This window comes from Typopeltis vanoorti, chromosome 3 (genome assembly GCF_054136105.1).
Source record: "Typopeltis vanoorti isolate ZY-2024b chromosome 3, IOZ_Tvanoo_1.0, whole genome shotgun sequence".
In the NCBI taxonomy this organism is placed as follows: domain Eukaryota; kingdom Metazoa; phylum Arthropoda; class Arachnida; order Uropygi; family Thelyphonidae; genus Typopeltis; species Typopeltis vanoorti.
The window spans coordinates 54,118,603-54,130,905 of record NC_143551.1 but is presented as its reverse complement, the minus strand read 5'-3'; the positions used below and the strand labels follow the sequence as shown (position 1 = coordinate 54,130,905).

The 12,303-nt window shown below is 32.7% G+C and overlaps 1 protein-coding gene across 1 annotated transcript in view; it reads left to right on the top strand.

Moving 5' to 3' along the window:
* Positions 1-12,303, top strand: part of LTV1 (LTV1 ribosome biogenesis factor) — a 131,000-nt gene that overhangs the window by 61,855 nt on the left and 56,842 nt on the right. Inside the window, exons 5-7 of the mRNA XM_090415620.1 lie at positions 2,798-2,945; positions 6,183-6,387; positions 9,310-9,437. Coding sequence (XP_090271746.1) covers positions 2,798-2,945; positions 6,183-6,387; positions 9,310-9,437 — 481 coding nt within the window. The remainder of the gene's footprint in view (positions 1-2,797; positions 2,946-6,182; positions 6,388-9,309; positions 9,438-12,303) is intronic.

Here is a 12,303-nt window from a genome sequence, read left to right as displayed (position 1 = left end):
TCGGGAATTCATCCCTCTGTCCAGGCTTTCTGAACTATGCGGTGCAGCCACTGTAAGACTCTTATACCACCATACTTCAGCATTTCTGGTAGAATATCATCTACTCCTGCTGCCTTTCCACATTTCAAGCCTTTGATGGCTTTTTCTGCTTGAAGTATGGATATGTATTCCTGACTGCATTCCTGGTGAGTGTTTTTTACCACTGTGCTGTCATCACTGCTTGTTTCATTTAGCAGTTTTTCAAAGTAATTACTCCATACTCAAGGATATCTTTTTCTCCCATTTTCATGTCACCTTTATCATTCATCTCTAACTCCTTTTACAGCACTCTTTTCTCCATTGCTAAGCTTCTTCAACAACCTCCAGAATATTTTGCCACCTTCTTGATATTTATTTTCTATATTCTTACCAAAGTCCTCCCATGACTTTTGTTTAGCTAGTTTTACAGTGTTTAGCATTCCTGCATGTGTCTCTGTATTCTCCAACAGCACAAGCTGACTTATTTGACAGGAACTTCTGATATGCTTTCTTCTTTTCCTTCACTGCCTCTTTAACTTCCTGTGTCCACCAAGGAGTTCTGATTTTTTTATCCTTGCAGACAACCTCACCACATGCCTCTCTGGCAGAATCAGTCAGTGTTTTCTTCAGAGTTTGCCACTGAATCTCCAAGGTTTGATTCCTGTTCTCAAACTCTTTCATTTTTTCTTCAATAATCTTTGTGTATTTTAGTCTACAGTTCACATCTGAGAGCTGCACAACTTTTATTCGCTTTAAAACTTTCTTACATGTTGTTCTTTTCAATATGAAATTCAGTTTTTTCCTGCTCAAGAGTAAATAGTGATCACTTCCAATTTCAAATCCTCTGTACACTCTGGTGTCCTGCACCAGGGAGAAAACATCACTATCAACGATAACATAGTCAATGAGACTTTTCTTATTCCTTGCCTCTTCTCTCCATGTATATTTGTGTACATTTTTATGTTGGAACATGGTGTTAGTAATAACCAGTCCATGTCCTGAGCAGAAATCCAACAGATATTTGCCATTATTATTAGTTTTGCTCTTTTCTCCAAATTTTCCCAAAATATTTTTGTATGTCTCACAATCATTTCCTACTCTGCTATTTAGATCCCCAACAAGGACCAACTTTTCCTTTTCATTGTGTCAGTTGCTTTTTCTAAAGCCTCAAAAAATTCCTCCACTTCTACCTTAGTAGAACCTTCTGTGGGACCATAGGCACAATTAAGTCTCATTGTCCAGTTCCCCATTCTCATATTTGCCCACATTACTCTACTTGAGACTGCCTGCCATTCAAGAAGATTAGCCTCGTATTTTGTGTTGAATACTATGGCTACTCCTTCTTTTCCTTGATTGTCATTTCCTGAATATAACATTTTGTATTTATTGCTCAGAAAGATCTCACCAGTTTTTGTCTTTTTTGTTTCAGTCACCCCTATTATGTCGATCTGGTACTTATCTAATTCCTCAGCTAGCTCCATTTCTTTGCCATTCAGGCTTCTTATGTTGATAGTACCGATCTTCAATTCTGGTGATATTGAATTGGGGTTTGTTTTCAGATTTGTTCCAGTGGCTGACTTTTTGCTGTTCGCCCTGGTTCCCTGGCGAAAACAATGGGAGCCTTGTTTAACCGGGCGATGTCCCATCCGGCATGAAATTTTGTCATGTCGTACCATCATTTTTTTATTTTGGTTTGACCAATAAGAATACAATTTGGTCGCCTAAATCCCAAATTGCCAGCCCATCCTCGTTCATTCAGTAGCCAAGTAGATAGTCAACAGGGTGCACCACGAGAAGGTGTTCAAACCAGTTTTAACTTATGGATCTGAGAGCTGGGTCAGAAGTAAAACACTTGACCAAAGACTAGAGACTGCAGATATGAGAGTCCTGAGAAAGATTAGAGGTGTGAACAGATGTCATCAATGGCAATATCATATTAAAAACGAGAATATTAGGAAAGAACTTGACATTGTCGGAATCCAGGAATGAGTTAGCAGAACTAATCTCAGGTGGTATGGTCACTTAAACAGAATGGGAGAGGAAAGATTAGCAAAACAAGTGTTCTCTCCCTGGTTGGCAGGAAAATGACCCAGAAGAAGACCAAGATATAGCTGGATTGATACGATACAATGTGCCTTAGATGATAGAAATATAAGATCTTATAATGTTGTAGTCTTGTCAAGTAACAGACTGGTTTGGTGGAAAATTGTAGATAGGAAGTTAGTAATGATGTAAATATTTCATGTAGTATTATCATATCCTGTATACCCCTTGAAGGTATATGTCAGGAATTGATGATGATGATGGTTAATCCTATCTGTTGGTTGCATATATCCTCAGGTTGTTTTTTAAATAACGAAACCTGTGGTGAGATCATAATTAAAAGAAACACACGTATTAACCATAGTGAAAATTATTTAATTGTAAATATTGTATGCTATTCCTATTATGTTTTTACAGTTGAATAATTTTCACTGTGGTTAATACGTGTGTTTCTTTTAATTATTCTCAGGTTGGTTTGTTAAATTTTGCAGCGAAAAACTCAAGTTCTCTCCTACAGCTTTTAAATTTAGCATTCTTGAAGTGATTAGCTTTTAAATATTCAAGATCAAAATACATAATAACTGTCTACATATTCTGAGGCCATAAATGGTAGATAAAAGGTGCATATTTTCATCATCATCAATTTCTGATATGTGCCTTTAGAGAGAACTGTTAAATGTTTTAGAACACACCATCTCTATTTCATTTTTAATATTTTATCCATACATTTTTATAGGACCATTAGTAGATTGGGATCCAGATGTTGTAGCAGCTCTAGATGATGACTTTAATTTTAGTGATCCAGACAATTGTTTAGATGAAGATTTTGTAATCAAAGCTAATGCAGCACTTAGTGATGAAGATATAACTGAGGGTAGAGAAGGGTAGGTAACATTTAAATTTATAGCTATTGAAATTACACTTTCTGTTAGAGGAGGGAAAAATAATTAAAGAATAGATTCTTAACCTTTTATATATATATAAATATATATTATACACACATATACTAGTTTCTAGGAGGAAAGTGAACTTTCTTTTCTTGTTGGTCTTTGCCTAGCTCTTAGTATTGCCATTGTATGTTGAGGATTCCTTTCATGTCCTATGGTTAATTTTTTCTGATCACTCCTCCACCATCTGTGGTGCTGTGGCACATTCCATAAGAGTGTGACATGGAGAGTATTCTGGATGTTTATTGAAGCTTACATTTTGTGATCCTTGAACTGTAGTTTACACCTGTGTTAGTATGTTTGATATCATTGATCTTAACAGTAAATATATGTTATCTAGTTTAATCTCCCCCACAAGTAATGATATCCTGGAAAATTTCTCATTTTCTGCAAGTTGTATTATGACCATCACCCTTTGTAGCTATGTCAATTTTGACAATGAAGAACCTAGGTTCCAATCCCATGTAGGATCCATAGAACCTTTATCAGGGCTTTTCATGTGAAGGCAAGTAAGGTAAGGTCTCATAGAGGTGTCAGGGATTTTCCTCCTGGAAACTTCTTTTTTTCATCCCACAAAGCAGGCAGATTGGCTGAAAAACTGCACAAAACATTTAATAGATTTTCAAAAAAGCCAAGTTACATAGTGTGACAGACCATTGAGCCTAACATGCTAGGGCAAATGGGAATAGGAAATACAATAGGATTCCTTTGTTCTTTAATTTTTTTCAGATGGGAGAGCAGACAATAAAGCCATACTCATGCTTTATTTAGTAGAGAATACTTTTCTTTCTGTGTACAGAATATCATATATTATCTCTCTCTCAGTCCTTAATTTTATTTAATACATTTGACTGAGATTGTCTAATTTGAAATATCATGATAATTCTAATCAGAGAAAAGACACGTGAAAAAATTAATAACTTAACACTTCTAATATTTCTACAGTAATTTCTGTTGCAACTTCAAAGTAGAAACAATGATCAAGTGGTCATTTGTCTGAACCCTCTTTAGTCTGAACCCTCCAGTAATCCGAACTGCGGTTTGAAAGAAAAAAGTTTTATTTATTACATATTATTATTTATTTTATTATTATTACACTACAGTATTTTTTTTCATACTGTCGATTGTACGGTTATACTGGTTATCTTGTACAACCAGTACTGATGTATTGTGTGTTCATGTTTCCTTTTTTATACTGTACAGTACATACCGTATCGTCAGCATGAATCTCAAATATACACAAAAAGAGGAAATTCAAAACGTCATAATTTGGTTAAAAATATAAATCCAAATGTTGAAATTTCACAAACAGATGTTACAGAATGGGTTACAGGTAGAACCAAAAGTGAATTCGAAATCAAATCAGATGCTGAAATTATAAATATGACGATACAGAATGAATTAGATGATGATAAAGAACTTAAAGAAAAAAAAGTGAAACATGAAGCGATAGTTGACAGTTTTAATATGTGTATAGAATGGTCTAAGCAGAACGATACGCCATTCCACAAAAATTTTATTGCTAATGCAGCTCCGAGAAGAAGCATTCGAATAAAGTTTAGCTTCCAAGAAGCAAAAGAAAACCAATGATTTTTTTACGGAGAAACAAAAAACTTTTTTTTGTCATCTTGTGAAACTTTTTTTGTGTTGTGTACAAGAAAGTGATATTTTTTACGCAAATTAAGGTAATTCTGATTTACTAAAATAAACTTGTGTACTGTATTTTTTTGTTTTACATTACAGTACAGTAGCTTTTTTCTATCAGTTACTTCATTTATTTACAGCATCAAACTGATGTACCATTAGAATCTGATTATTTTTGTCTTAAACGCTAGTTATTGTTATCTCTTGGGGGGAAATTCGCTAATCCGAACTTTTCACTAATCCGAACTAGCACGGTTTTTATTAGTTCGGATTAGCGAGATACCACTATATTAGAGAAAAATGCATGTGTAATGGGGTAGTCACAGCTGTATGTGCGAGCAACATAACATGCCTTACAGTATTAATTTTAAAAAAATATATTAAATGTCCTTTTTTTTTTTGGTTAACAACCCACATTTGGGAGTTGGATATACAGTCATTGCTGTTAAAATTAGGCTGTCACAGGATTCTTTGACATACCTGTCATATTTAAAGAGAAAGTGATGAGTCATGTTGTCTCACTTGATTCTGTTATCATTTAATAAGGTTTTGTCCCTAAAACTGACTTGTTCTGGAAAAGAAGCGAAATCTGGTTGATGTTTATGTATGTATACCTCTCTTTTTGATGCCTTAGTAATTAAGGTTGCACTAACACTAAATCCACTTAACTTCTGTAAGTGATTAAGGATAAGAAGCTGTTTTTTATAGAGAGAGAGAGTATGGATATTTTTATAAGGATAAAAATGTGTGGAAGTTATATATCTTGAGAAGAGTCACTGTTTTCTTAGGTATTCTTGCTGTAGAGAATGGAAATGTGGCAGATGCATTCAAAATGAAGAGTGGAAGAAAGATAATATCTGGATGTATAATTGCAAAGTACTGACTTTATATGCTCATTCTTATGATGAGAACTTCAGAAAAGCAAGTCAGTAACTTATTTGATTTCAAATTTATTCATGTTCACCAGAAATCATATTTCCTGATGGTTGTTATTTTCTCCACAATGTCAGTTTGAGGAAAGGACCATCCCTTTCACTTATTCAGAAGCATTAGGTTGATACCATATCATCTTAAGAAATGGTTTAAAATTTAATTAATTTTGGAACATTTCAAACATTTCCAGGAGGAAATGTTTGAAATCATATAAAATTTATAGGAAGATATTCGGAATGTTATCGTGGATCAGTTTATGCGATTGCAGAGTGGTGGAGAGATTGGTTAGAACCTTAATCCAAAGATGGGTAGTAGTGTTTTGGTTCTTTATGGAGGACAACATGTGGGGAATAGATGGACCTTGTATTTGATTTGATGGTGTGCAGTCTGTTTTATTTTATCAGGTTATCTCCATCTGCTCACTAAACTATATTATTGGGTGCGAATTATTGTGAAGAATATAGAATATACTGTGTTTGTATTATTTTTAGTATAAGTAACAAATAATAATTAACTTTTGCTTCAATAATTACTCTTTACCTGCATGCTTCCAGTAACTGAATTTCCCAATATTTAGCTTTTAAATTTTAATTGCAGAGATGATGAAATGGATGACACAGAGGGATTAGGAAATGACTCAGATTTTTGTCCCTCCGGTGATGAAGATGTTGAAAGCTTAAATGGTACACAATTTTCATTTACTGAAGAAGAAACAAAATCAAGGTTTACAAATTACTCACTCACATCATCTGTTTTAAGAAGAACTGATGGCCAGAAATTGCTGGATGAACGATTTGAGAAGGTATGTTCCTCTGGAAATGTTTTTATTTAAAAAGACAACTTTATGCTCAGTCGCAAACTTTGTTTAATTATAGTACTAAATGAATCATAATGAATAAATCAGGAATAAATTGAAAAATTTCATTTGAATCAGTATTTTATTTTAGCAAAAAAAAAAAGAAAAAGAAAGAAAAGTTCACTATTATCATCAATTTACTGATATGTGCCCTCAGTGGGCATACAGGATACATTTACTTGATTAAGTTTATATTATTATTACAAGAAACATTGTCAAGTTTCTTCTTAATATCTTCATTAATAATATGATCCTGTGAAAGATGATATCTGCTCAACCCCGTAATTTTTTTCAGAACTCTTGTACGGTATGGTGCAAAAAAAAAAAAAAAAAAAAAAAAAAAAAAAAAAAAAAAACCATTACTGAACTTAACACCCTCCTTCAGTATGTCAACACTCCTTCAGTGCTAAGAGATATGCTGTTCAACTACATGCACATTAATAGAAGAGCACGTGTAGAGTCTACACCATTACATTTAGTTGTAGCAACGGTTTGACGTTGGAAGAAAAGATGTTTATTGTTGAGCATTATTTTTGTTCATACGGAGTTGGTAGAGCAAATGGTTCAAGTCTGCTATCCTACAATAGTGTATTTCACCATGACCTGCCTTCAAATCTTGATGAACTAAGGGATTAAATTACACGATATGTCCAGCTGATGCCCCAACCCTTGTTCTCCAAGATGACAGAGAACCTTCACTATGAAATCTGTCTTGAAAGATAAGGTGCCCATTTTGACCATGTAATCAACAGTCGTTAATGCTTTATTCGACCAAGATTCCACTGATAGTTGTGGATGTATGTATCATCATTTGTAAACATATATTTGTTTGTTTATAAACCTGTTTACTCCACAACATATATCGTAGTAGTTATTCAGTACTTTTTTTTGCACCACACTGTATTTGTTGTCTCTAGTCTTTGATCAAGTGCTTTATTTTTAATGTAATTCTCAGATCCATAACTTAAAACTGGTGTGAATACTACTGTCTTGCATACTGCAATTTCAGTGTTTTGGCTGATTTCTCTCTTATTCCATATAAATATATTAACTGGTTCTCCACCATACCAGCTTTGCTTATTCTGCTGTCTATTTCCACATTTACTTGCCATCTTCTGAAGATTGTGCCTAAATAGCTAAAATGTTTTACTCTTTCTGTAGGCTTTTTTTTATTGAGAATGCAGTTGAATTTTTCATGTTCCTGACTGTTTTCATAGTTTGTCTTTTTATTGCTAATTTTCATGCCAAATTTATTACAGCTTTTATTTAGTTTAGTTAAAGGTTTAATGCCACTTTCTTTCATAATATGATCCATATAGATGATGAATAAGAGTAGTGGAGATAGCGTGCACCTGATTTTACATCAAAACAATTCTGTTTCACTTTCAACTTAAGTATAGGCTGGCTCTAGATGCATGCGTGTGTACAGTGTCTCATTAAAGCCATATCATTGTACCATTTTAAATAGTTCTTTCTATTGGCACCCTCGTTGTATGCATTTCCAGATCTGCAAAACATAAATATGGATTCTTGTTATATTCCCATGATTTCTCAACTATCTTTTAAAGTGAAATCTGATTCTGACAACTCTTTTTTGGCTCAACTTGAAATATCCAGCTTTATTTTTCTCCAAGTTTTCTTAACTTCTTCTTAAGTATGCTTACATCAATGTTATTTGGGGCACCCACTAGCAGATGTTTTTCTGTAATTCTCATTCTGTTTTCAGGTTGAATTCAGATGACTAGAGTACCATCGGTGCCATGAGCTCTAGAATAGAGCTCATGGCACTATTCTATTTTGTGAGCATAGAAGACAATGTGGGTTGAATGTAATGTATTCCAGCTTCTTTTCCACACTTAAGGTTTTTAATGACTTTTCTGCTCAAATACTGATATATACTCCTGATTTTTCTGTTTTCTTGAATATTTCCTATTACTATTCTGTCTCTTCTTGTTTAATTTAGCAGTCTTTCAAAGTAATTACTCCAGACATCTAAATATACTGTTTTTTATGTGACCTTTATAATTTCTGATTTCTTTTACATTTCTTTATCATTTCGGATTTCTTTTACATTTCTTTATCATTTCGGATTTCTTTTTGGCATCATGCTGATATTTATCTTCTGTGTTTTTACTGAAATCTTTTCATGGTTTTTTGTTTAGCTACTTTTATACTTAGCTTTCTTCTGTTTTTTCTGTTGACTTGCTTATCAGGAACTTTCAGTATGATTACTTTTCAAAACAGGTACAAGAGAAAGAAGTTTGATACTCCCTATTATTATTAGCTTAGCTTCTTCATTCCTATTTTCCCAAACTGCTTCTCTTAATGTTTGTTCATTGCTACCATACTTTATTTATTTATAAATGAACAAAGAATATATTTTGCTATCAAAATCAGTTTCATTCATTATAACCACTGACTGTAAATGGTATACTTTTAAGAGATTTATGTAATTTTATAAATTTGACTGATGCTGTGATTTGCACTGAATTATTATTAATTATCCCACAATCTTAAGGATAAAGACTTGTCCAAATGGATTACTAAAAAGTTTTTAAAATATTCTATTTATTTTTGTTTCCAGTAAATAGTTTGTAAACCTGAATTTTTATTTATTAAATTTTGTTTTGACATTCAGCACATAAATTCCCACTGTTTACGTACATATATGTCATCATCCTATGTGAGGCTTCAGAGTGCTATGTATGACATAATTTATTCAGAATTATGAAGTACTGTGTGTGTGAGAGAGAAAAATTTCTTGACTATCTTTTTTTTAGAGTGCCAAGTAGCATTCATTAAAATTTTTCCACAGTTGTATGTTGTCTATATGGAGAATGAATACCTAACTAGATATTGTATTTTCAGCTGTACGAGCAGTATGATTATGACCAAATCGGTGGTCTTAAAGGGGAAGATGTTCAGGGATGTCTTACAATGGATAGTCCTCTTGTACAGCAAATCCTGGAAGAATATGAGAAGGAGCAACAGCTACCGTATGTAGTTTTTAGTTTCTGGAATGTTTTATATTTAATAACCTTGGAGAAGGTAGAAATAAAATAAAATGAGACTGACCTAGGGTGGATAGGTGGGAAAAATATTTGCCTTAGTCATCAAATTAGAAAAGGTGCCAGTTTACAAAAATTTAATTGAAATAGATGTCAAATAATTATCATCTTCTGGTGTATACCCTTAAGGGATGTCCTAGGTACTACGACACTAACAAAATTTAGATTTCATAACTAATTATCAACAGTGTTCTTCCAAATTGGTCTGTTATTATGATCAGCTTCTCAATTTTGTCAACTAAAGCAGTGCTTCCCAAACTTCTAGATGCCAGGGCCCCCCTTTGGAAAAATTAAAATATTTCATGGCCCACTCGAAAAATAATTGCAATATAGACATATATTATTATTGCATTAGGAAAAAGAAAACCAGGACGTCCTCTTAAACGATTCAACGATGACTTCTAAGGCTGGAACAGGCCATGCTAGGTGCAATAATAATCATGATGATGATTATTATTGCAAAAATGAAATGCAAATATTACATTTTTAGCATCTTACATACACATTTGACATGGCACATTATCTCATATTTTTATATAGATAGATATATTGTTATTGTGCATTTGCCATACAAGCACATAAAACGTAAAACGATTAGTAATAAAGAAAGAATTAAAAACATAAAAGAAGTTTGTTTATTAACAATTGAATGTAATGGATGTGTTTCAATACTGCTACACAAAAAGTCAATATCAGGTGAAATATTTGAAACTGCAATTTTCTTAGATTTCTGCTTTGAAATGAAACTTATATGAATAAGCATATATTTACTAATATTCATTAAGTGCCAAAATACACAGGAAGTAAAATTTGTGAACCTGCACCAATGATGTGTGATTTTTTTCCCATTAAAATATAAAAAATAACAAAAAAGAAATAATCAATAAAAATTAAATATGTTTCTTTTAAGACAAAAAAAAATTAACTTAGTCTTAAAACATTTTAAATTTGTTTTCATTATTTCACTGCCCACAGTTTGGGAAGCGCTGATCTAAAGCACTCCTAATTACATCAACCCACCTACATATTGACCATCCTTTGGGTCTTTTTCCTGCTATCATTTGTTTCAAATACTTAGTTTGATAATCTTTCATTTTCATTCTGTTTAAGTAACCATACCATTTTACACTTCCTTAAATATTAATATTGCAAGTTCTTTACTGGCATCTTCATTTTTAATGGTTTTTTTTTTTTTTTTTGGTGCTACTGCTGCTCCTAATTTTCCTCACTTGTGCTTTTCAAGTATTACTATCATTTTCTGTTGGTAATTACACTTATTTTTGGCTATTATTTTGTTACAGTTAATGTTTCCTTATATATATATATATATAAAGGCAAATATATTTATTTACGCAAATAGAGTAAAATACATTTCGGATAGTTTTCGTAGTTTATAATAAGTTACTGGTTTTAGTGATAAAGTAAGTTAGTTTGTGTATTTATATGTAACCAAGGGCCGTAGCCATACTGGTTACTAGAGAATTAAGTTAGTTCTTGTTTGAAACAGTCACTGTGAGTCCAATGACAGTATCTATGAGGGCTCACCTTACTTACATGGTTTGATTTGATGTACATGTTAATATAGTACTCTCCTAAGTGAATGAACTAGTTAGTATATTGGTACCTTAATTGGATATGATATGTGAGTTTTAATGATCCCTTATACTATACGTTTAAAGTAATTATCAACATTGTAATAGTCTCATGAGGTAGTCTCTCCATCTTTTTCTAAATGCATAAGCTGAGGTTATAGATTTGACTTCATTTGGGAGTTTGTTGTAGCTGCTTGTCGCTAGGTATTCGAAGCTTTTCAGTAGGTTGTTATAAAAATTGGTTTTAACATTGTCTTACCGCTTGCTTTTTTTGACTGATTTCTCTCTTTTTCCATGTAAAATTTATTCAAGTCACTTCCTATCAAACAACCAGCCTTAATTCTATTCATCATAATGAAATTCCTCATATGTACCCTTGGGGGGAGGGGGGGTATACAGGATATAATGATAGTACTACATGAAAAAGTTAGACAGTTACAAACTTCTGTTCAACAATTTTCCTCCAAATTAATCTGTTATCTGTCAAGACTCCAACATTATCATATCTTATATTTCTGTCTTCTAAGTCAATGGGGCATTATATCAAGCAATATTTAGTCTTTATTTGAGTTGTAAGTCAGCAGTTAGAATTGAAGGAAGTACAGGAAGATGGTTTAATGTTAAATCTGGTGTTGGACAAGGATGTACATTATCCGCCCCCCGTTATTCATTATTATCTATATGGATCACATTACGAAGGAAAGTGGTATTAAACCTGATATGGTTTAATACCACTTTCCTGTGAGATTAACATCTTCAAAATTGGAGATGTTAATCTCGGCTCTTTACTTTATGCAGATTTAAATCCAGTACAAATCTGCAAGATTCTCTCACTAAATTGAATAACTGTTGTAATAAATTTGGTGTGAAAATCAACAATAACAAGACAATGAAAATGGGCAGAAATATTGAAAATATGAACTGCATTGTGAATAGAGAAGCTATAGAACAAGTAAAACATTTCAGCTACTTAGGCACAATTTTTAGTGAAGATGGTAAATTAAATATGGAAATAAATAACAGAATCAACAAAGCTGGTATGGTAGGAAGTCAGCTGAATAAATTTATCTAGAATAAGAGAGAAATTAGTCAAAACAATAAACTAGCAGTATTATGCATGATAGTGTTCAAACCAATTTTAACTTCTGGATCTGAGAGCTGGGTTGGAAATAAAACACTTAACAAAGACTAGAGACCACAGA